Consider the following 26,540-nt stretch of genomic DNA (forward strand, 5'->3'; position numbering starts at 1 on the left):
TTTGCGCTCACAATTCTTTATTTTTCAGTATTGCCTTTTTCTAAACAACAGCTTTTGTGTGGTTACATCGATGTTACCACCTATTTTAGTGGGTAAACAATTATCCGGCTACTTTCGTGGGCAGAATACCAAAAGAGTACAAAAGCTACCACATGAAAAAAGTTGCCGTGGTGAAGAAAGTTGTTACCACATTAGAATCAGGCTGTAAATTGCACATAGAAGGTTGCGTGAACAGGTCCAAAGGGTCTTTGGCGCTCGTCAAACGATGGTCTAAAGAATTCGATGATCCATATATTACTAAAAGTCTCTTTATATATTTGGTGCGGCCAATATTAGAATACGCTTCGATAATCTGGAACCCTCGTACCAGACGCACTGCGACAAATTAGAATCGGTTCAAAAGCAATTCTTGATTTTTGGGCTAAGGGACTTACGATGGGACCCCTCAAGGATTCTGCCCCCTGCTCCTGCCGTTTAAAACTTATTCAGCTCCCTACGTTACGGAGTCGTAGGAAGATGGTAGGTGTGTTATATGTAGTAAAACTTATTAGAGGTGTAGTAGGTAACATCCAAGTGGCACACACTGTGGTAACATCTAAGTGGCACACACTGTACATAAAATATATGAGACAATGGATTTACATATGGTTGGCTATGTTGGTAAATAGCGAACATGCTATAGTTACAGTTTGAGCGCTCGCTCTTGCCTTGTAGCGCTATTGATCAACACGTTCGAGTATAAATGCATACATAATACATAAGTATGTGTTTCTGTGTCTGGCGGCCACCGTGGTGTGATGGTAGCGTGCTCCGCCTATCACACCGTATGCCCTGGGTTCAACTCCCGGGCAAAGCAACATCAAAATTTTAGAAATAAGGTTTTTCAATTAGAAGACAGTTTTTCTAAGCGGGGTCGCCCCTCGGCAGTGTTTGGCAAGCGCTCCGGGTGTATTTCTGCCATGAAAAGCTTTAGTGAAAACTCATCTGCCTTGCAGATGCCGTTCGGAGTCGGCATAAAACGGTAGGTCCCGTCCGGCCAATTTGTAGGGAAAATCAAGGGGAGCACGACGCAAATTGGAAGAGAAGCTCGGCCTTAGATCTCTTCGGAGGTTATCGCGCCTTACATTTATTTTTTTTTTTATTTATGTGTTTCTCTACTCTAAATACATGTATACTCGTACATACTGCATTGCGTTTGAAGCTTGACACTCATGTACTTTGATATAGAATATGAATAGAAAATAAGGCGGTTATGTTTCAAATAATTTCATGTATCTAGTATTTGTCATATAATATACACAGGAATATATGTATAGGCAGAATATACGTAGCTTGTAAGCGACAGTTTGTACAACAAGAAAATCAGAATAAAGTAAACCATTAAACTGAACGGTCGTCCTACAGAGGGATGGTAAATAGCCCTTTTCTGCTCGGTGAAATTTTATTTAATGTTCCCTTTCGACCATCTAGACATTTTCAACCGCTTCATATAAGCACATGCAGAAATGCACGAACCTCTTCGTTGTCTGTGTACTGACTTCAATAATCACTGCAAAAACATTGATACGTGTGACACACTCTACGTAATAAAAAATATCTGCTGACTATACTAAATACGCAATGATTTGGGTGGGTGGCTTGGAATCACGTCCTTTCCAACCTCCCACTCTTAGCACAAGCTCCAGTAACTTTGGGCGGGTGGCTTAGAATCACGTCCTTTCCAACCTTCCACACATCACAACCCTACTTGTTGTGTGTCAAATATACATCAGCTGCTCGAAATCACGTCTTATCACCAGCTCCAGTAACTTTGGGCGGGTGGCTTGGAATCACGTCCTTTCCAACCTCCCACTCTTAGCACAAGCTCCAGTAACTTTGGGCGGGTGGCTTGGAATCACGTCCTTTCCAACCTCCCACACATCGCAGCCCTACTTGTTATGTGTCAAATATACATCAGCTGCTCGAGATCACGTCCATTCCGAAAGCACTAATAATCAATTCCCGTTGCTCGGCATCACAGTCATCACAGTCCATCCCGACAACTGATTTAATAATGTACCTACATATTTTATAATATAATTTTGTTCAATTTGTATGCTTCTCTAATTTATCTGTAATCCGTACTATTTAAGTCTAATTAATTGTTAAGTTTGTAGACTAATAAATAAATAAATAAAAAAGCGGAGACACACCTCTGTTGGCCATAGTATATACTACAGGTTATGAATCCGTTGCGTTGAATAGTGGGCACACACCATTTGCAGATGTAATACATGGAGGTAGTGTAGAGGTGAAACAGACATATATTTCAGTTGCATCTGTATATAATGCGTATTGAAATTTAGGAGTACTAATTTTCTGCGCTGCCACCGTGGTGTGATGGTAGCGTGCTCCGCCTACCACACCGAATGCCCTGGGTTCACACCCCGGGCAAAGCAACATCAAAATTTTAGAAACAAGGTTTTTCAATTAGAAGAAAATTTTTCTAAGCGGGGTCGCACCTCGGCAGTGTTTGGCAAGCACTCCGAGTGTATTTCTGCCATGAAAAGCTCTCAGTAAAAACTCATCTGCCTTGCAGATGACGTTCGGAGTCGGCATAAAACAAGTAGGTCCCGTCCCGCCAATTTGTAGGAAAAATTAAAAAGGAGCACGACGCAAATTGGATGAGAAGCTCGGCCTAAAATCTCTTCGGAGGTTATCGCGCCTTACATTTATTTTATTTATTTATTTTTTTTTTGTAATTTTCTGCGCAGCAATTTCAGAAGTGTAGATAAAGTTTAACGCTTAGCAGTCCATAAAAAGTTTAAGCGTATATGTATATAGATGTAGAAAAAACACAACAATTATTTAAAAATCCCACAATTGCGAAAAAAAAAGCCTCATTTTGACATCACATGACCAAAGTGGTTACCGTGATTGCAGTGTGACAAATTTTTCGCTACTGACGTCAAGGAACTATCGATAGAGATATCGCCTGTTTTGCAGCACATATCACCATGACGGAACGATACAAGGTGGCAGCAAAAAAAAAAAAAAATAAAAATTCCATATATTTTGTTTTTGTAAATTCGATGGACAAATGTCAAAATCGTACTGAGCCGAAAGTTGATGTATCAAATCAAATAAAAAAGGGTATGATCAGCTGTCCCATGCTGCCACCTTATATCGTTCCGCCATGCATATCACGAACGCGCTTGCCTTGAAAAAGGAAGCAGCAATAGCAACAAATCAGAGAACAAAAAGGAATTGTGAAAAAAGTTAATTATACACGGTGAAGGTGAAAATATCAACAAGGACTTTAGCTTATTGTTTTAAAATCGAAATGCATAAAAATACCATTGTTACTCTTATATTTATAATTGGTAATGATTCTATTGTACAAAATTTCACGGCCTTTAATTAGCTACTACATAAATTCTTTTTGTACATTTGTATGCCTGCAGTTACCTGCCATTTTTCATTGATACATGCGGGTCGCACTAACAATTACAATGGACGCCGTGGTAATTATGGTGACGGCTATCTACCAGCAGCAACTGAACCACCACAAACACCCAAAGAGTATTTGGATCAAAGATCGGGCTTCTCTACTTTTGGTATAATTTCGATAATATTTCTTATCATTTTGGGATGCTTAATATTCTACTATGGCATTATATGCTATCCGTTTTTGTGTCGCGATGAGAAAAAATATCGTTTTATGGATGTATCTTCTACAATCACATCGGCTACATCACGCTCAATACAATCAATAGAAAATTTTCCAGTTGACCAAAAGCATTGAGATGAAATATATGGCGAGACATTGAGAACGCTGTGGTAGGTTGTAGTTTTTTAGGCTACTTTAAAGACTAACAAACATTTTTTTTTATACTTTTGTACTTAAATTTTATAATCGAATTATATAAGGTTAAACATATGCATAGTTTTGTAGATAACCTTTGGTCGAGCTCTTCCAAAAAAAAAAACAGATATGGCTTAAACGACAACTGTTGCTGAGTCATCAGTTTTATAAGCAATTTCGATTTAATAAGAAAAGAAATGTGCCAATATTTTTAGTATTTTTACCTTCATTTACAACTTAGCACGGAATTATTTACAAACATATGTACTTAGAACTTTGGTATGATTTTTAACGCAACAGCTACTACTCTGCCAGGTGTACTAAACAGCCACTTTCACTTTTAGATGTAAAATTGTAGCCAACAGTTAAGTGCTTTTGTGTTTGTTCAAAAGCAGCATTTTCTTGCCGTTTAAACTACATTTAATATAATGCCAATGCCTTATCCCTTTCGACCCAATCTGTTCAATATATGTACATGCATAGATGAAAGCAAAATTGTTATAGTTGACTTATAAAACTTTGGGCTTCATTCTGTATTGCGAACGAAAGCTCAGACGAACGATTCGCCTCTACACGATTTCGTCTAGCAATGATATACTCTATCATTTTCGTTTGGCCCTTACGTTTCTTACTTGATTGTCAAAAGATATGTATTTTCTTTTTACGTAGGCTTAAATGCTTTTAATGTAGCCCAGTAGTTTTCTTTGCTTCGAAAGGGTTAAGGAATTAATATTTATTAACATATGTTTAGAAACTTAGGTTTGTGTTAGTAAAAAATCGTACTTAAACTTACAAACTGTATCTGCGAACAAAAATATAGAAATAATAAAATTAGTATAAGTTAACTAAACCATAGAATTATATATTTAAGTAGGAGTTAACTCGGGTTGTCATGGTATAAAATTGATGTCAGAATTGGGTTTGGATAAACATTTCAGCTTTGATGTTCAAATAAGATTTATAGACAAAAGCCTAATTCAATTATACATATACCTGACTGCTTTTTAAATAAAATACAGAAAGAAATATTTACTGCTTTCCAAGGCGAATTCAGTACCAGGTGTTGTTATCTCAACAGCTGAGGTATGGATTCGCCTTGACTGCTTTCAATTTCAAAACGAACAAAAATTAGAATCCATGCCAACCCTTATAATGTAGCTTATTAAAAAACTACGTATACGAAAACTACTCGAATATTTATAAGCAGGTAGCGTAACATCACATGCTTTTTATTGAGATATAAAAGGTAAATTTTATGTCACAATTTACAGTAAAAATTCGTTTATTATTATTTTAGTATTTTTATATTCAAATCAAAGATACAATTTGCGTTTTCACTTTGACTTATTTATTAGAATATGCAAGTTTTAACTTCGTAATTGTTTCCAATGCGAATTCAGGGGCCGTACCTTTTCATAAAAAAATAATATGTTCCTTTAGTAAAAGCGTCAACCAATTCGAAATAGATAAATGAACCTGTTTGCAAAATTTATGCTACACAAAATTGAATTAGAATTCTTGATGGAAAATTTTTCAAATTTATTTTAGACTCGGAGTCAGAAAATAAAAGTCAAATTTTTTTTAAGATTTAAAAAATGAAATTCAAATCTTAATGCCTCCCGATCAATTTGAAACTCGGTTTGGTGTCGCTAAAATTTGCATTTTTGTTTTTTTTTATGAGAAGCACAATGCTCATTGTCATTATACGCAGTAATAAGTTTTCTAGCTATACATACTACAATAGAATCTTTTAACTCATTGTCTAAAGGCCGTTAAATTACCTACATTATGTACTTTATGTAGTTAGTTTTTTTTTTTTTAATTTATTATATAAAATCGTTGTAATTTCTCCAATATTAGGTTTAGGGAGGGAAACTTTTAGGGCACAAGTAAAGCGCAAGTACCATGCCACTCGTATCACACTTTATACATATACAAATATATCTGCATTTATCTATACATTTTTATTCGTATACATATAAAAAGTTTATACAAAATGCATAGTGTAATTGTAGAAAGTTTGTTTATGATAATTTAATGCATATACAAAAGCAAATAGTTTTTAAGATTTTTATATGAACTTTTTTATACCGACGTACATACATTTATTAAATACATAAATAAATCACTTTTGGTACCATCGTATTTTACTACTCTATTACTTCTTGCGGTCGGCCAAGTTGGCGTTGTAGTTTGTGGCTCTGTGGAACCGAGGGCGCCTATGAACGCATTCATACCGTAAATTAAGACCAATTTGTGACTTCTTCACTATCACACCCGAGGTAGGACTACGGACTCACAAGAAAGGTCTTTTAAGAACGCGGCAGACTTATTAAGAACTTGTACTTATGTAAAACTTGTGTACTTATGGTAAAACACCAACGGCCAAATGGTAGAGCACCCTGAACATAATACAACGCGACGACAAACCGAGTCCCCCAGCGGGTTAGGCGGTCAGAATATACCCGCGGTAGGTATGCCTGTCGTAAGAGGCGACTAAAATACCAGATTCAAGGCGTTGTGTAGCGCAACCCTTACAGGTTGCCAGCGCAATATATAGCTTCTCCAAACCCATTTGTCAATCACACCTATCTGTGGCGAATCCTGTTTCATTAACAGTCGAGGCTCTGGCGACCCCGAACTCCTCATGGGTGTGGGGGGTGGGAGGGCGGGATGGCCAAGAAGGTCGCATGTGGAAATTAAAATTTTAAGCACGTTTGTGGTAAAAGGCGACTAGAGTCCAAAGGTTTAAGGGGTCAAAACAATCGTTCCCAAGGCAGTGAGGCTAGTACAACAAGTTGCTGGATGTTGTAGCAGTGAAACAACAACAAGAAGGTGTTAGCACCGAAGACAACGAATTTCGTTTTCGGCAAAAGACCATCAACATCGATAACACTCCCTCAAACCTTCGGGGAGTATCTTTAATGTTAATACAATAACAAAAACATCACATAGTTCCAATTGACCTATGTCAATGTTTGAGCCAACGGAGAGCCACTATTTCGCTAGCATTTTCCACATTAGATTTCTGGAGCATCATCTACGTACGCCGTCACGAAAGGCCTTGAGTATTGATTGAAAACCAAAACCCACAACAGAGGTCATAGTACCTTGCCCCACGGCGTACCACTGTTCACTAGATTTGTAGCTCATTGTAATCTTCCTGCAACTCAGCAGGAAGGCACCTAAGGCTACACAAGTGGACTTGATATTGTTTTTGGATATACGGTCATTTAGTATCATCCCGCATAATTTTTAGGAACGAAATGTTTGATTTTTACAAAATCCAGAATTTGGATTTTAACCTAGGTCAGTCATCAGTCATTGCACGGGTTAGTTATATGTAGCACGATAAACAAATATTTTGTAACGCTGTTGAAAGAAGAAAAGCGCATTTAAAATAAATAAAAAAACTTACGGAATAGTTTATTTTCCAAATTTTCAGCTACGTCGTTATGTTAGATACGACGGAGGAGCGCAATATTGGTTTTTGGTAATTTTAGACATCCTGTCGGCACTCCAAACACCTACACGTTCAGGTAGGATCTCAAATCAGAAATAAGGGAGGAGGGATTTAGACTCATATAATTTATAGATCGCTCCTTGACAGAATTGAAATTTTGCCCATTATTTTCGCGATGCTGCTCCTAAAACGCTACTTTTGACACTACTACTGATATTTTTTATGAGTATCAAGCATTTATTAGCATAAATGAAAATGTTTGTAAACATTTGGAGAATAACAAAATATGATTTGAGATGGTAGATTCGCCTCTTAAGCAAAAAATCAAAGTAATCGATTTCTTTGAATCGAGCTAATCTAAAGCGCCAAATACACCACACGAACATTTCCGCGAACATTCCCGTTATGTCATGTTTCTGCGACCTTTTCTGTCGTGTATGGTGGTGTTTGCCAGTTCGCGCAAATGTTCGCCAAAAATCAAAATATTTTAATTTTTGGCGAACATTTGCGCGAACTGTTCGTGCATGTATGGCGAAATAGCTCATAATCATAGTAATTTCTGAACGGAACAGACGTGCGCGGAAAAGTAAAATGGACAATAAAAAAATTCTGAGTGAATTTATTGAAATGTATAAATCTTTGCCATCATTGTGGCAAGTAAAAAGCAAAGATTATTGTAATAGAATTAAAAAGAATAATGATTATGCGACTTTAATCGAAAAATTAAAAGAAGTAGATGAGGGGGAATCGCTTCTCTCATTATTGTATCCCTTTTCGTTATGAGTGGCAAAATTATTTGTAAAAGTTGGTCAAATGTTGCCTTGCTCATACGAACGTAATTTTTAAAATCATTTTGTGACGTGAATTCCAGTTCTTTAATAAGCTCACTTTGTCCAAGAACTGCTCGTTTTTTAAACCATTCTTTGCACCAAATTCTTTTTTAGCGATCTTCTCTCTTTTTTTACGCTTAATTGCCACAGCGAGCAATATTGCTGCAGCACAATTGTTGTCCGTATTCATCGCTGTCTGAAAGAGAACTAATGTTCGGCCAAAAGTTCGTATGGTGTATGGCCAAAGCTACGAATAAGATTGCGGAATGTTCGCGGAAATGTTCTTGTCGTGTATTTGGCGCTTAACGACACATCTATTGCGCATTGACGAGTTCAAAATTCCTCGTTCTGCGCATCTACGTCACATTTGACTTGAGCGAACAGCTGATATGCTGTTTTTATTGCAAAATAAAAGAGCATGCTTTTGTGCAAATTTATTCTATTTTAATTAATTGTTTATCTAAAATGTTTTTAACCGTAAATGTATCCGAGAAATGGGTAATTGTGCAGTTTAGGGGCCCACCCTAAAATTGTTCCTTTTTTTAGAGAGGCATCAAAAGACGCGTATTCACGTCTAGATCAAGAATCCGAAAGCGGAAGTTAACTTTTTTTACCCGTTCAAAAGATATTAACGAAAAATCGAAAAAAGACCCGCGGGTACTTCCGAAACCGGGGGTGGCATCCATAGTATTTTTGCGCAGAACATCTTTCTGCGTTGGCGGCCTTCGGCCGCGCTTATGAAAAATAACCCTGGGCTACGCCATGCCAAGTCCGGTTGTGTGGTATAACCGTGGCTACCGCCACGATGATGCACAATTTTTTTTGTGGGTAGAACACAACAACAACCACATGAAAATCGCCAACTTCAACTGCAAATATCTACGGACAGAGATAACATTTTTCTTTTCCGCCTTCGGATTATTGTTGTTGTTAATACGCGTCTTTTGATAGCTCACTCGAAAATTTTGGCCCAACTTTAGGGTGGGGCCCCTAAACTGCACTACTACCGAGAAATGTATCGTTCTTAGCAGTCAAATATAATTTAACATATCTAAAAAAATATCGCCGAAACTTCGCTCACAATTGAAAACATTATATATGTGTGATAGATCCTGGTACTGGTATGGAATCATTAATGGTTGTACCGATTTCTAAAGCATCAGCGTGCAGGACGTGTTGGACATACTGCGCCAGGCAAATGTTTTCGCCTCTATACCGCTTGGGCTTACAAACAAGAATCAGAAAATAATATTGTACCAGGGATACGGCTTATAAATCTTGGGAATGCTGTGCTTATGCTTAAAGCACTTGGTGTAAATGATATAATTCACTTAGATCCACCGCCACATGAAACGCTTGTGCACAATCTTGTGTGTGTGATTTTTGGCAAGGGGCTGGCTGGGCAAAAGATAAATCTTTTTTCATCAGTAAAATGAAGTGAAAATATCTTTGCTTTTAAATCAAATATGGATTCCTCACAAAGAACAGAAGTTTCATTGGAATATATGCGCTGTTGTCGCTCGTGTCTATTCGTTGCTAGTCAGGACGAACTTAATGACTATATAGATCTGATGGAGTCATTTACACTTTCTCAAAGTGAAATGTAACTAAATATAATTTAAGGAGTTCGAATACGAAGAATCAAACGCAAACATTGTTGATGATCCCGTTGACATAAGTGATACCGATAATTATGATTTAGAAATCGCAAACGAAAAGCTAACTAAATTAGTGGTAGAAAGCCTCAACCCACATAAAACCGCCCAATATACTAGTCAAAAGCAGTCACACCTTAGTGAAAGTGTAGACGGCATCGTTTGTATTGAGCAAGAGGATAGTATTGCAAATGATGAGAATGGGCTGACAAAAGGAGTTGCTGGCTATGATGATAATTTACCAGATGATCCAAGTATTGGTGGTACACGTAAAACTTGTTTTGATTTAAAATGCGAGTTTTGTACATCTATATTCGATTTTCAGAGGGACTTGTTACATCACTATGAATTAGATCATGGTAGGTATTTACGGAGTTCTGCGCTATATACCAAAAGTTTTGTTAAATTGTTCCATTTTTTTGGGAGATAAAAATCTAAATTTCCCCTGTGATATTTGCGAAAAATGCTTTACGTTTACATAGACGGCAAGTTCACCAAAAGGATGAGCATATGGATTGTAATCTCTGTGGACGCGCTTTACTAAAATCATTTTATCATGTGCACTTGAGGCGTCATAACCAACTGAAGTTTCTGTGCAGCAAATGCCGTAAGTGAAACTATATAGTTCTTAAAAGTTAATGCATAAATACATAGATTTGAGCGTGGTTTTGAAAAGGGTCATTGTCATGAGCAATGCGATCAGATTCGGCAATATGTAAACAGATATTTCATTGTCCTTGGTGTGGTAGTAGGTCAAATGTGCGACCCTTTATAAACAACTCTTTCAATCCCAGTGTTGTTAATGTTGTTGTTGTTGTTGTAGCGATAAGGGCACTCCCCAAGGCCTTGGGGCGTGTTATTGATGTTGATGGTCCTTTGCCGGATGCAGATCCGGTACGTTCCGATACCAAGCCCGACCATCTCGGGAGCGATTTGTTATGACCACATGCAACCTTCTTGGCCATACCGCCCTCCCACGCCCTAGATCCATGAGGAGGTCGGGGTGGGCAGAGCCTCGGCTGTTAATGAAACAGGATTCGCCACGGATAGGTGGGGTTGACAATTGGGTTTGGAGAAGCTATATTATGCGCTGGTAAGCCGAAAGAGTTGCGCTACACAACCCCTTGAATCTGTTATTTTAGTCGCCTCTTACGACAGGCATACCCACCGCGGTTATATTCTGACCCCCTAACCCGCCGGGGTCTGTGTTTTTAATCCTTTGCCGAATATACATAAATTCGGTACGTTCCTTTAAGACATTAGCCCGACTATATCGGGATCGATTTCAAGCTGGATCATCCAAACACGTCCTTCCGTGAGGAGTTTTTGATTCCCAGTTTACGTTAAATGAGGTATGATAGAACCACTAGTAGAACAAAATACTTCATGATTTTAAACCTGCATTCAAAAATATGTTGTGTTGCTATAGAAATAAAAAAAAGACATTTCCATAACAGGTCTACGACTTTTGATCTTATGCTGTTAACTTCATCCTGTGTTTCCCTCCCTGAATGTTAGGAGAGTTTTACCAGAACTTTCCCTTCGAACCTTCAGCTCGACCTTAAATTACTAAACGCGAGTCACTCTAGGTGAACTTCGTTCTGGATACTGTAACAGGTTAAACTCTTACCTATCCAGAATTAACCCCGACATACAAAATGTATTCCCCGCTTGCAATGTGTCCCCACATGACACCAACCATCTCTTTAATTGTAAGGTGGAACCAACGCCTCTAACTAACACCCCTTTCATTATGGTCCACCCCTGTTGAAACAGCAAGTTTCCTTTGACTCCCGTTGGAGGCTATTTATGACAATTTGTGATCGGTCGCAACTATTAGGTGGGGCGAAGCACTGCTACAACAACAACAACAACCTTAAATTACTTATGTATATGTTTTCGAAAAGATATTTGGAGCTTGCAAGACCACCTAACGTAAAGGGCGACAGGATGCTGATAAGATAATGATGTATGCATATCAGACAACGAGCTTGAACAGCACTTGGAGCTTGCAAGACCACCTAATGTAAAGGGCGACAGGATGCTGATAAGATAATGATGTATGCTTATCAGACAACGAGCTTGAACATCACATGGAGCTTGCAAGACCACCTAATGGTGGGTGGAGTGAAATGCACTTCACATATGCATGCTGTTTTGAGACTCACTACGTCCTTTCGGCGGCAAAAATGAAGCCATTTCCTAGCCATTACTGCATCATTTGGAAAATGGAAAAATCTCCATTTGTTTTCACTGGTTTTCCTGTTGTTGTTTTTACACCCAAACACAGAACAAAGTATTATTAATAGATTTATTTAATTAAAACTCTCACAAATAACGCCAAATACACGTATATCCAAGCGCGGCTAAATGAAAATAAGCTATTTCTACGTCATCAAAAACAGCTGATCATGTGTTTACATGCGCAATGCACAATCTTATGTCTGTGATTTTTGCATCTATATATACCCTGCAAAAATTGTTGGATTACGTATTCCATTTTCTTCATGTTGGAGTACTCTAACAATACTCCTTTGCAATGCGTTTGCGGAGCACCATCAGCCGATCATTGCTCGTTTTTTAACGACCGTGATCACGACACGATGACGATCGAACAGAGTTGGCAAAAGTAAAATATTGCATGAAAATAACTGATAATAAAATTTTACTATGGCAACTCTGATAAAATGCGACCGCGCACTGGTTTTATGTATACGTACTATAGTATGTATAGAGAATATTATTTTCTTTATTCACGCAAATGCTAAATAACATAAGAATATTCGTAGTATAAAATATAAAAGTTGTATTGCCCCTCTTCATTTACTTTCATTTTAAATTCAATTCACTTAGATAATTCTTTCCGACACAATTCCTCTTTAGTACTTTGGCATATGATCCTCTGTGGGCGCTCCATGGAGTACTACAGTGAAATTACTTTGGAAAGTACTCTCACGTATGTACTCTATGGAATAATCACAAACAAAGCGAGAGTGGGATCAGCTGATCCTCTCCTAGGACATCGCAATGTTAATTGGAGCACATTTTTTGTATGAATACAGATTAGTTTTGGAACACTCCTACCCTGCAAAAATTGTTAGATTACGTGTTCTATTTTCTTCATGTTGGAGTACTCTAACAATACTCCTTTGCAATGCGTTTGCGGACCACCATCAGCCGATCATTGCTCGTTGTTTAACGACCGTGATCACGACATGATGACGTTCGAACAGAGTTGCCAAAAGTAAAATATGGAATACAAATAACTGATAATAAAATTTTACTATGGCAACAACTTATTCAGCTTTATGGAATGTAAAGCTTTTATTATTATTTAATAAAATGTTTATTAATTTTTTTATTATTTAATAAAACTGCTGTAGTTGCAAGTAACAAAAAGTCATCACCCGATGACGGCATATTCACGTCCGAGCGCTACGGTTTCTCAATGCAAATGTTGATTGATGGCTTTTTATTTGATAGTCGCGGGGCAAGCGTCAAATACCCGATACGCACACATACCAAAATTCAGTCAATCTGGTTGCAAATCGCGGAAGGATTTAACGCATGCGCTCTCTCAAAATAGTGTACGTGTGACTCGCTTTCTCGCTCTTACCTATTGTGTTTTCGACATTCCTTCTCGCTCGATGTTATTTACATTTTTAAGTTACTTCATTAGGTATGTTTTCGTTATCGCTAACCAAAACATATGCAACAACAACACGGGTAACTGGCCTATAGGTTACCCGTACCGGTTACCTTCTGACAAATCGCTTTTTCCATGAATGAAACGCGTCCTTTATGTTCAGATAATATTTAATTATAAATAGTTCATATATACAATGTTTTTTTACAATTTAAATTATTCCCTTATTACTCTAGTGAACTTTACATATGTGAATTTTTATATTTATAAACTATATAAATACATTAACGTCTATTCATAGTCGGGCCCTTTCCGAAACCTTGTTTTGAAGTTCTTATTTTTCCTGCGCTGGTAGTGTTGCTCATCAGTTTGCAGAGTCATATTAGTTTGGTAGGTATAGTAAGATCAGACGTAGCGAAATTAGGAAGCCTGTCAGGAGTATCACCAGAATCCAAAGAAGCATAGTGATTCATTTCGTCACCTCCGTTTTCTTCCATATCCGGATTCATTCCATACTAGTCATTATAAATAGCTTGTAGATGCCACATAGGTGTAACCATACCCTCAAGATCTTTCCGTTCAAATCTTGTGGTGTACAATGAGCAAACTTTTCATAAACATGTACACGTAAACTTGTATTTGTTCTAAATTGTTCACCACATTCTAAACATAGAAAAGATGTTCTTTCATCCACTGATTTCTCATGTTCCTGTATTAAGTGTTTGCGTAAATACAATTGTGATTACAATATGGACTAAACTTTTCGTTGTTACATCAATTGTTTCAGCGTGTTGTACACGTAAATGAAAATTCATACTTGAATGTATTTTCGTCTTCCAATTGCATAATTTACATTTTAAATAATGACTATTGGGCACATGAGAAATCTCATGGTCCAATAATTTGTTGAAGCTTGGTGTAGCTGCTTGAATATCACAAAATTTACATTTTGCACCACGTTCGTTATATTTAAATTGTAAATGTTCTGGTTTCTCTACACGATGCATAAAGTTTAGATGCTTTTTCCAACAATGTGCTGAATTTAATTGAAATACATACATTGGGCATTGTCTCATGATAAATTTTCCATAAATATACTGAGCCTCTTTTCTTAACATCTAAATCTGGTCGTACCGGATATGACAGTTTTCCTTCAGGTTATAATCCACACTCATACTGTTTTCAGATTCTGTTTCATAATTTTCATCATTTTCAACATTGGACTTTGCATCAACATCATTATCATCATCGTCATTTTTTGATAACTCTGTTTTAAGCTTCATGTTTATCAAAGGTTCATCTTCCTTAGTATTAGAATTAGAAACATCGTCATATTCGGTTAAGTTTTTATCAAGTTTAGCTTTTTTCCTAGGTTTAAATTCTTCACTATCCGTACTAGAATTAATACCATCATCAACATTTTTCGTGGTCTGTTTGAGTTTTTAAATTTGCCAACGGTTCGCTTTTATCAGAATCAGAATGGCCTTGGCCATCTTCACCGTGTTGCAAAGTAGGCGACATATGTTGGTGTTGATGTTTGCGCATATTGCGGATATGTTGGTGGTTCACTAGTCATTAATTGTTTAGAAGTTTCAAATTGTTGCGATTGTTGTTGTTGTTGCTGGCTAATGATGTGGTGTTAACGTTTGTTGTACAATTTATTCGGGTGATTGCACATATTGTTGGTGTTGTTATGGTGCTGGAAAACCTTCCGATATTGAAAGTCCTTGATTAGTGTAATCCCCACGTAGTGCACTACTCCTGTGACCGCGTCCGCGGTAACTATTACATCTGAAGGCGCTTAAGTTACAGGCATAGCTGACATCGCTTATATAACAGGTTGACTCTAAAGTAAAAACCAAAACAAAATATTAGAATCAGTGTTTATGAATAACATATTTAAAATAAGCTCTTACAACAACGTGATCGGTGGCTACATCCCCGTGAAAGTAGTGTTGTTAAAGCACGGCCCTTTTACGGTATGAACTGTTTCAAATATTTTGTCATCCTTATTTATTGTTCTATCATCATACATATGTACGTACATATGTCACAGTCTGTTTGTTTTATTGAAACCTGGAAATTGTCCGCTAAACATGAATACATATGTGAAAATGTCTCGCTCTTTCGCATAGGTACATAAATTTGACTTCATAACTGTTCAATTATATTTATTTGTAAACCGCAATGTTAGTCGCTCTAAAGCCGGAGTCATTGGTGCCGTATGTCGTATCGCTGTATCCGTATCCCTAACGTAATCAGCTGTTTATCGTTACGACGGTAAACCAAAGCCCAATTGGTTGGCTACGATAAGGTTACGACCTTAGCGGCACCAATAATCGATTGCATTGATTCTCATAAGGTTGGTCGAATCAGCTGTTAAAAGGTTACTGATACGGTTACCGATAAAGCACCAATGTCTCCAGCTTAAAGCCGGAGTCATTGGTGCCGTATGTCGTATCGCTGTATCCGTATCCCTAACGTAATCAGCTGTTTATCGTTACGACGGTAACCAAAACCCAATTGGTTGGCTACGATACGGTTACGACCTTAGCGGCACCAATAATCGATTGCATTGATTCTCATAAGATTGGTCGAATCAGCTGTTATAAGGTTACCGATACGGTTACCGATAAAGCACCAATGTCTCCAGCTTAACTCTTGCATACAAAGTTGCTATGAATTTGGTGACCGTTTTAGTCGTCGATGAAGAATTGGAGCGAACAACACTGCGGTAAGTACTGTTTGTTAGCTTGTTAAATGCTAAGCATATTTGTAATAGTTTCCTTTAAATATGTAGAAATAAACCCACAAAACACCCGCAAATAAATTAATACGTGGAGTTAAATTCGCAAATCGTAATTGACGACAGATTTTTATTTCACATCGACGACACATTTTTATTTCGCAATGTAAATACATTTACATATTTATGGAACTCGTCAAATCGTTGGGGATAAAAATAAGTAGCCGCGCATGGCCCTTTTTATGGATAAATCCCCACGCCGTAGTACTCGTTTAAATCCAGTCAGTGGTAAGCACAAAAGAACAGCCATGCCTTTAATGGAAAAAGACATGCCAATGTCAAACACAACACTTAGTATGCCTGCAACAAAACCAGCCTCGCCTATAATTACTTCAGGTTCCTCAACAACTTCAGCAGCAAGTCAAGAAAGCGTGGTTAGCGCAATGCAACAACGTATAGCCGTACTCGAAAGTAACCTCAGAGTTGCTCAAGCAAAGTTGAGGGATCATGAAGCGCAAAATGCAGCAAACAATGGTATGGGTGCTACGTCGGCAGCTCCCCAGCCACCAACGACGCAATTGCCATCTGCGCACCCGACGGGAACGCAAGAAATAACAGCTACGACTGCTAATACACCACCTTTTCCATTACGAGCCGACATTCGGTACTCGCCGCCACTTTTCACTGCCTGTAGTACTACGTCTACTGAAAATTGCCTATATATTTCGCTTAATAATATGTATGCTAATCCGCTGCCAGCTGTTAGGGCCACTCCGCTAGGGTTTAACCCTGCCAGCACTCCTGCCTATACACAAATGAGTTCTGTAGCTGCACCGTCGTCTTGCTTACCTAGAAAAATGCAAGCTTTGCCGGATTTCTGTGGGAAACCAGAAGACTGGCCAATATTCTATACTGCCTTTACAGAATCTACGGCGGTCTACGGGTACAGCAATTTCGAAAATAATCAGCGGCTACAGAGAAGCTTGAAGGGCGAAGCTAGAGAATCGGTAAAGTCTCTACTTATTCACCCGAACAACGTTAGCAACATAATAGAGCAACTTAAATTTAGATTTGGCCGGCCAGAACAGCTGATCCGTAGCCAGCTAGCACGCGTAAAAGAAATTGCACCCATAGCGGAAAATGCAATGGTAAAAATTGTCCCGTTTGCCAGTAACGTGAACAATATCTGCGCTTTCCTACAATCGGCGAGAGGAGGAGATCTACATTTAGCCAACCCTACGCTACTCGACGAGCTTGTCATGAAATTGCCAATAAGCAAACGAATCGAGTGGGCTAGTTATGCGGCAACGGTACAATCATATGCGACCGTGAAACAGTTTAGCGAGTGGCTCACGAATCTCGCGAGTGTCATTTGTACAGTTCAGGATGGTGATCCAGTGCGGGACCATAAACGCCGGGTCGTACTTCACACTGCGCAAACTTACCGTCAATCAAATTGCGCAATCTGCCAGGGTCAACATAAAACATCTGAGTGCAAACAATTTATTGAGCTGACTGTTGCAAACAGGTGGGCTCAAGTAAAGCAGAGCCGCCTTTGCTTCGGGTGTCTTAGCTCTGGACACGGTATGCGTGATTGTCAACGGCGCAAGCCATGCGCTATAGAGGGTTGTAGGAGAATGCACCATAAACTCCTACATGAGGTCGAACGTCCAACGACCAATTTGCCGAAAGCAGTAAATTCGGCCAAAAGACACGAAACTTCGATGGTTCAAGCCAAGAATCACACCGTAATGCACACGCAGCCGCCAGTAGGTAGTCAACAGCCAAAGGACGCAGAAGCAGCTGTGCTCAGTTGCAGTAACGGCGCTGAAAGTAAGTTATTATTTAGAATTTTACCAGTCATTTTGTATGGAATCAACAGATCGGTCGAGACGTATGCGCTATTAGATGAAGGCTCTTCAATAACAATGATTGACAATACTCTTCTGAACGAACTTGGACTACAAGGACGTGAGCAGAGTCTGGACTTTGAAATGGTTCGGTGGTCGCGCAGCACAGGAGCCAGCCCTCATTGTTGACCTGTCAATAAGTGGAGTAAGTGTTCGCAAGAAGCACAAGCTACGAAACGTATATGGGGTTTCAAATTTGAAGTTTCCATTTCAAAGTTTAAGTAAGTCCGAGTTGAATTGCCATGGGTCGCATCTAAGTGAGTTGCCAGTACAGACATATCCGCAAGTTAGACCGAAACTTCTGATCGGTCTTGACCATTGCCACCTCGGATTGCCATCCACTACCGTAAGAGTTAGAGAGAGTGGTCCTTTCTCTGCGAACACCGAACTAGGATGGGTATTGTTTGGCCCAACATCGAGCATATCCATACCCATGCCCGCCCCAATGATGTCGTCATGTTTGCTGCTGAACAATTGTAGCGATCAGTCACTCCATGATATGGTGGCCAACTTTTTCGATACTGAATCCTTCGGAGTTAGATCCGCACCGCCAATAGAAAGTGAATCCGACAGCCGAGCACGACAGATATTGCATTCAACCACACTTCGTATTGATGGAAGGTTCCAGACTGGGCTCATTTGGAAGAGTGACCACACAGTACTACCAGATAGCTTCCCGCTAGCACTGAAGAGGTTGGTTGGTGTAGAGAAGAAAATGAGTCGCGACGCTGAATTTGGCGCTGCATATGAACGAATCATAAACTCATATATAGAGAAGAAATACGCACGTAAGCTCCTACCAACAGAAGCAGCCTTATTGTCGCCCAAAACATGGTACTTACCTCACTTCGCCGTCAGAAATCCCAATAAGCCAGGCAAATTACGCTTAGTCTTCGATGCAGCGGCTCAGGTTGAAGGTGTCTCTCTTAACTCGTGCCTACTGAAGGGACCGCAGGAGTACAAAGCATTGCCCTCGATACTCTTTCATTTTCGCAAAGGTGCCTATGCAGTATGTGGTGACATAAGAGAAATGTTTCACCAAGTGCTTGTGCAACCAGACGACAGATGTGCGCAGCGATTCCTGTGGCGCAATGGTAACTCCACAAAACAGCCTGAAGTTTATGAAATGCGAGTGATGACGTTTGGTGCCGCTTGCTCACCATGCTCTGCAAATTATGTTAAAACCATCAACGCAATGAAATATGGAAATACCGACGAAATTACATCCCGAGCTGTAGATGCTATTTTAAATCATCACTACGTAGACGACTTTGTGGACAGCTTCGCAACGGAGCAAGAAGCAATCACGATCTCAGAGAAAGTACGGGATATCCATTTGAAAGCTAGTTTCGAGCTTAGAAATTTCTCATCAAACTCACAAAGGGTAGTTAACAGGCTAGGTGGTAACGAGTGCACACGCCTAATGAGCCAAAAACAAGGCATTTTGACTGAAAGGGTTTTAGGTCTATTTTGGAAACCATCAACCGACTGCTTTGGGTTTCAGTTAAAATTTAATAACGTCGATCCCGCGGTCATAAGCGGATCAAGATGCCCCACTAAGCGTGAGCTATTAAGTGTCGTTATGTCTATTTTCGACCCCTTAGGTTTTCTAGCTCATTTTATTGTTAGCGCCAAACTAATAATGCGAGAGGTATGGAAAAGAAATATGCGATGGGATGAGTCACTGCCAAATGACATCAACGACGCGTGGGTAAAGTGGCGAAACCAGTTGGCTGCGGTCAGTGAGTACACCATGCCCCGTTTTATTTTCGATGTGGCACTCCGCGAATGCTGCAGCTTCACATATTTGTAGATGCAAGTGAGGAGGCCTTTGCAGCTGTAGCCTACTTCAGATCGGTAAGTTCGAGCGGAGAAATAGAAGTATCTTTCATATGCGCCAAGTCCAAATGCGCCCCTATAAAGCCACTAACTGTGCCGCGACTTGAACTACAGGCGGCTGTGTTAGGAACTCGCCTACTTAACTGTGTGCGTGAAGGTCATCCGATAGACAGTGAAAACTACTATTTGTGGAGCGACTCAATGACGGTTTTAAGGTGGATCAATAGCGAGCACCGTCGATATAAGCCATTCGTGCAACACAGGGTTGCAGAAATATTGGCAACAACAACAAATTGGAGGTGGATTCCTACTGATCTTAACGTTGCAGATGTAGCCACTCGTACAAATAATCAGGTGCGTCTCGATTCGACAACGCCCTGGTTAGCCGGCCCACCATTTCTCAAAGCATCGCATCTTTCTTGGCCTATTGGTGAATCTTTGTTTTGCGAGAATGCAGATCCTGATGAAGAGCTCCGATCTAAATATGCTTTGGTAATTATTGACACTAATCTCTTTGAATTTAAACGTTTTTCTACCTTCAGGAAACTGGTCAGAACCGCCGCCTGGGTATTGCGGTTTATTGCCATTTGCCGCCGCCAAACACAAGCAAATGAATGTCATGGTCTGTCCGCTAGAGAAACTGAATTAGTAAAACGCTTACTATGTCGACTTGTACAACGTGAGACGTTCTCCACGGAAATCCAGCAAATCGAAAGTGGACAGAACATCGCCCATAATAGCGAGCTCTTCCATCTCTCGCCGTACATTGATGAAGAAAAGGTGCTCCGTGTGGAAGGTCGCATTGACGCTGCCAGTTGGCTGCCCATAAGTTCTAGACGCCCTATTATATTGCCGCCGAGACACGCATTCACAAAGCTTGTCGTAACGCACTATCACTGTATCATGCATCACCAAAATACAGAAGCTACCATATGTGAAATTCGTCGAACTTACTGGATTCCACGGCTGAGAAATTTGTTACGTGGTGTAATAGTACGATGTTTAGTCTGTCGCATAAGTAGAGCACAGCCGAAGGCCCCTTTGATGGGACCACTGCCTCCTGACAGGCTTACACCATATATCCGGCCATTTAGCTATACAGGACTGGACTATTTCGGCCCGGTAACTGTAACTGTACGACGCAGCACGGAGAAGAGGTGGGTACTCTTCACATGTTTGACTGTGAGAGCGGTTCATTTGGAGTTGGCCCACGATTTGAGCACCGATTACTGTATCATTGCAATTCGAAATTTTGTAAACCGTCGCGGTGTACCTATACGCTTGCGTTCGGATAACGGGAAAAATTTTGTGGGTGCTGACAAAGAGGCCAAGAGATTTAGCGAAGTTTTTGATTGTACTCGCGTGCAAGATGAGTTGTCTCGACGAGGAGTTGACTGGGTGTTTAATTCGCCAAAGAAGTTGCAGGAAGGGGACCTTGTCTTCATTTGCGACCCGAACGTGCCTAGACGCGACTGGTGTCGCGGTAAAATAGAACGCATTTACCCTGGGCATGACGGCGAAGTTCGGCGAGCGGACGTTAGAACTTCTGGTGGCGTAAAACGTAGAGCGGCGTCGAATCTGGCCGTTCTTGACATAAATTGTGGTGAATCTGGTTGATTCACGGAGGCGGGGATGTTAAAGCACGGCCCTTTTACGGTATGAACTGTTTCAAATATTTTGTCATCCTTGTTTATTGTTCTATCATCATACATATGTACGTACATATGTCACAGTCTGTTTGTTTTATTGAAACCTGGAAATTGTCCGCTAAACATGAATACATATGTGAAAATGTCTCGCTCTTTCGCATAGGTACATAAATTTGACTTCATAACTGTTCAATTATATTTATTTGTAAACCGCAATGTTAGTCGCTCTAACTCTTGCATACAAAGTTGCTATGAATTTGGTGACCGTTTTAGTCGTCGATGAAGAATTGGAGCGAACAACACTGCGGTAATTACTGTTTGTTAGCTTGTTAAATGTTAAGCATATTTGTAATAGTTTCCTTTAAATATGTAGAAATAAACCCACAAAACACCCGCAAATAAATTAATACGTGGAGTTAAATTCGCAAATCGTAATTGACGACAGATTTTTATTTCGCATCGACGACAAGTGTGGTGTTCCTCCTTGTATAAACGTACTGGATGTGCTCAACCGTGCAGTTTTCTTCTAATTTGAGCAAATGTATGTTCTTACAGCCACAGCTGTAATATTTGGGATGTTTCTATCCTCACATCGTCAAAATCAAATTACCTAGAATGAAAAAGAAACTCATATCAGTAAGAATAGATTTAAAGTTTTTAATATAAGCCGAAAAGTGTTCCATAAATAGGGCTCCACACATAGCTCTTTTCTGAGAGGCCAAAGGCACAAGAGAAATTTCAGATAACTAGAATCAGGACCTGGTAAAGTAACTTCAAATGAAACTCCAACATGCCTATGCATCCTCCGTTGGCAGGGGTACCCAAAGATACTTTGCTGTTGCATTCATAGAGAACATAAAATTATAACAAGGGACAATTGATTGATGTTACGAAGTAAATTAATTAGACGTGCTACAATAACAAATAAATACAGATGACTGTTTAATCTATTATGCGAAGTTCTTGAATCGATGTTCAAATTGAAAAGGACAAATTAATGCTAAAATTGCTTTCCCCGACTAACCCGGGAACGAATTGATATGACTACGCCTATCATTCTTTAGCAGCAGTGCCGTGCACCAGTTCTGTTTTGGACAGGAAAATAAACGTTTGGTTGTCTCCAAGTTGATCATATGATACAGAATATACTCGTTTGTTACATCTTATTTTCCCCTGAAAGGTGCATTTGTTGCACCCTGTTGTCTGGCCGCTCACCCAACAACACCAGGCACGACGGAACTTGTCTTTTTTTATTGGACGCACCCTGTGGGACCGCCGTTAGGCATAACGTCACGGGGGGGGGCAGGCGATTTAGTCGCCACTACTTCGTATGCGCATATCTCTGCGCTCCCTTTCGGCATGCATCAATTTCGTCATTACTATAAAGGCCATCTTGCTCACAGCAATCCAACAATCTATTTGTCCGCAAATTCGTGGAACTAAATTCCTAATGGAAGGTTCCTCTCCAAAAACTCTGTTTACAGACAGTCTTTCGCCGTGAAAACGAGGGCAGTGAAACATTACATGTTCTGCGCTTTCCAATTCGGATGGACAGCTTGGACAGAAAGGATGCTCCTCTACCCCACGCTTATGTAGATATTCCTTAAAGCCACCGTGCCCGCTCAATATCTGTGTGAGATGGTAATTTAGTTCGCCGTGTTTTCGCTTGTACCATTCCGCTATATTCCGGACTAGCATGAAGGTCCAGCGCTCTTTTCTCGAATCTTCCCACAGTTCTTGCCACCTAACTATTGTTCGTGACCTTGCGCTTTTCTTATCATCTTCAGATGGTCTGCTGAATCCAATGCCATACAGATCCGCCATTTCACCTGAGAGTAGATCTACTGGGATTTTCCTGGATAAAACATGGATCGCGTCGTGGGAACAGCACATGCTATTCGTATAGCAGTAATACGGTACGCTGCTAGTATATCTTTTTGGTGGACCATTTTAGATCTGTGCCATACTGGTGCTGCATATAATATTATAGAGCTGGTTACGTTGGATAATAGCTGACGGGTAGCTTCGCTTGGGCCGCCGATGTTGCGCATTCTTCGTGTTAGGGTTCCACTAACTCTATAAACTTTCTCACCCACCGCCCTGAAGTGCTCCCTAAAAGTTAGTTTTGAGTCAATGATTACTCCTAGATATTTCAAGGAGGGCTTTGAATTTATTTGATAATCTCCAATGGTTAGGACCAACTCATCCACAGTCCGCTTTGAGGTCATCAGAACCACTTCTGTCTTATTGCTAGCCATCTCCAGCCCCGTGTTCATCAACCATTCCTTTATTCTTCCCACGGCGTCATTACATAATGCTTGGAGCAGATCAAGTTTCTTGGCCACTGCTACTACGACAATATCATCTGCATAGCCGACAATTTCCGTGCCTCCGGGAAGGTCGATTTGTAGCACCCCGCCATACATCGCATTCCAAAGAGTTGGACCTAGAACAGATCCCTGAGGGACACCGCCCGTGGTGTTGTGCATTCTTAGTCCCTCATCTGTATCAAAAGGGAGTACTTTGTCGCTTAGATAGCTACAAATTATTCGGAGCAGGTACGGAACTTGTCTTGGGACACCCAAAGTGCACTCACGCTTCTCATGGCTCCAGTGGGTTAGCGGCTTCCTAGAACTGAAGCCACTTGCTGCTTCTAGATCTGACAGCTGTCAGCTGGAGTCTTAGCCCGGCAAGCGCAGGGCACGAGCACAGAACGTAATCGATCGTTTCCGCCTCCAACCCGCACTTCCTACATCTGCTATCACTGACCAAGCCTAATTTAAAGGCATGTGACGCCAGAAGGCAGTATCCAGTAAGAATACCCGTCATGAGTCTAGTGTACGGTTTAATGATAATGAAAATATAAGAATCAGTGTTTATGAATAACATATTTTAATTAATCTCTTACAACAACCTGATCGGTTGCTACATCGCCATGTAGGTAGTGTGGTGTTCCACCTTGTATAAACGTAGGTACTGTATGTGCTCAACCGTGCAAATTGACATTAGCAGTAATATTATTTACATAAACATAGCTTGGTATTTGTGCAGGCCTCAATATAGCATACATTGGTTCAGTTCTGTATGCACCAGCCACTGGTACAAACACTTTTGAATGCATAGCTTTCATATAGGATGGATGTCTAGCAGTGATCCGGTTGCGCCAATATGTAATGGGCTGCTCCGTCTCTTGGTACGGCTTTATAGGTATAGGCGGGTGCAATGTATTACTAAGTTGCTCAAGATCGTATGGTACATAGATGGCTCGAAGACGCCAGAGGGGATTGGAGCCAGAGTTTTCGGACCCAGAGCCAAATTATCAGTACCACTAAAAGCGCATCCGAGCATTTTCCAAGCGGAAGTATTCGCCATAAGTTAGTGCGCTAAGCTGAACCTTCAGCGCTGATACCCCAATGAAACAATTGCCTTACTCAGTCAGACAGTCACTCCCCACTAAAGGCATTTGCGGCGTTTGAAATAAAGTCAGCACTGGTCCTTCAGTGCGTAGAAAAGCTGAATCAATTAGGAGCACACAACGTAGTACTGTTGCCCTGGTTCCTAGGCCACAGGGGAGTGGAGGGTAATGAGCAGGCGGACTCAATGTTTAATTTGTTGTGTCTCTCCCACAAATTGTCAACCTCCCAGCAGATCCTCCTGACCCCAGTACTGAGAAATGGGTTTGCTGCGTTTGCCGGAAAAGAATCTTTTTAGGACGGTCATATATATAAGGGCCTGAAATATTTTAATGAACTTCCTAATCACATAAAAATTAGTAATAACTTCAATACTTTTAAAAAAAGTTTATTGAAGCATTGTAAAACCCTTCCAATAAGATAAAGTTTTTTTTTCTTTTATTTTTTAATATGATGTACCGATACTGGAGCGCGAAAAGGGAATGGTAATATTGGTAGCAGCAAAATACAATGCACCCGGCCCTAAGGAAAAGAAAATCAGTCACCACCTGTAACTCCAAGACAGTTCCAACAACTAATTTCGCTGGAATTCGGTATATTCAGCCTATATTTACTGTTGCTGATCGGAATCACTCGCATTCCGACAGCATTAATATAACAATAAAATTATATGATGTGTAACCAAAATAAGGTTAAACAAAAATTGGAGCAGGGGGGATTGGAAACACGTCCTTTTCAACCTCCCATTATATTTTGATCTGTGCTGATCGGAATCTTCATGTATTCCGACAGCATATTTACTAAACAAAGTAGAGGGGTCATTGGGTACACAATTCCAACATCCAAAGACATGTTTAGCTGTGTTGATCGGATACCAATACATTCTGACAGCTTAAAATACAAATATATTTGAAAAATATAAGTTCCAAATTTTTTTGCCTTAAGCTGGGAGCACTGGAGGATTGGAAACGCGTCCTTTCCAACCTTCCTTAAATGACTGGCTCCCAGACTCGTCCGTTTGTCACGCCAGTAAATATGCTGATCGGAATCACATGGCATTCCAACAGCATATTCAATAGAAATAAGTGATATAATAATGAATTGTACTTAGTAGTTTAAGTTTTAGGCCTAAACAGCCGTAATAATAAATAAATTAAATTAAATTAAATAAATTATTTTTTACATGATATATCCGATACTGGAGCTCAAAAAGGGAATGGTAATATTGGAAGCAGCAAAATACAATGCATCCGGCCCTATGGAAAAGAAAATCGGTCGCCACCTGTAACTCCAAACAGTTCCAAAAACTAATTTCGCTGAAATTCGGTATTTTCAGCCGATATTTACTATTGCTGATCGGAATCACTCGCATTACATTATGAGGAAATACGGCACCTGAGAACACAGCCGTATGAAGCTAAAAAACACAAGCATGTCTTCAGTGAACTCCACAAACAGGCGTCGGACCTCTATGCCGGTGATTTCTGTACTCAAAGAACAAAACTAGCAGAGGAGGAACGCACTCTCCCTAGGGAAACGCGAGTA

The 26,540-nt window shown here is 39.9% G+C and overlaps 3 protein-coding genes across 4 annotated transcripts in view; 2 read left to right on the forward strand and 1 right to left on the reverse strand.

The window, feature by feature from the left end:
- The window catches only part of LOC137240678 (uncharacterized), a 38,878-nt gene extending 31,289 nt beyond the window's left edge, over positions 1-7,589 (reverse strand). Inside the window, exon 1 of one of the 2 annotated variants that reach the window (XM_067767255.1) lies at positions 7,263-7,589. The gene's annotated coding sequence lies outside the window, so the exon portion shown is untranslated. Of the gene's footprint in view, positions 1-4,068; positions 4,366-7,262 lie in introns of those variants that run through there. The other variant, XM_067767256.1, reaches the window with a different exon arrangement.
- LOC137240681 (uncharacterized) lies at positions 3,074-5,400 on the forward strand. The gene is made up of 2 exons (XM_067767258.1): positions 3,074-3,362; positions 3,444-5,400. The coding sequence occupies exons 1-2, from the start codon at positions 3,323-3,325 to the stop codon at positions 3,782-3,784; spliced, it is 381 nt and encodes a 126-aa protein (XP_067623359.1). The 5' UTR covers positions 3,074-3,322; the 3' UTR covers positions 3,785-5,400.
- Positions 7,590-15,861: 8,272 nt separating the features above from the next.
- On the forward strand, positions 15,862-22,272 carry LOC137240682 (uncharacterized). Its single transcript, XM_067767259.1, has 2 exons — positions 15,862-16,172; positions 16,239-22,272. The coding sequence occupies exon 2, from the start codon at positions 16,415-16,417 to the stop codon at positions 18,221-18,223; it is 1,809 nt and encodes a 602-aa protein (XP_067623360.1). The 5' UTR covers positions 15,862-16,172; positions 16,239-16,414; the 3' UTR covers positions 18,224-22,272.
- Positions 22,273-26,540: the final 4,268 nt, after the last annotated feature.

The sequence above is a fragment of the Eurosta solidaginis genome, chromosome 2 (genome assembly GCF_040869045.1).
Source record: "Eurosta solidaginis isolate ZX-2024a chromosome 2, ASM4086904v1, whole genome shotgun sequence".
In the NCBI taxonomy this organism is placed as follows: Eukaryota; Metazoa; Arthropoda; class Insecta; order Diptera; family Tephritidae; genus Eurosta; species Eurosta solidaginis.

Bases quoted from the DNA above. Each gene is read 5' to 3' on its own strand.
- LOC137240682 (XM_067767259.1), top strand. From the start codon at position 16,415: ATGGCCCTTTTTATGGATAAATCCCCACGCCGTAGTACTCGTTTAAAT.
- LOC137240681 (XM_067767258.1), top strand. From the start codon at position 3,323: ATGCATAAAAATACCATTGTTACTCTTATATTTATAATTG. The intron at 3,363-3,443 runs GTAATGATTCTA...GTATGCCTGCAG, and splicing joins TACTCTTATATTTATAATTG to TTACCTGCCATTTTTCATTG.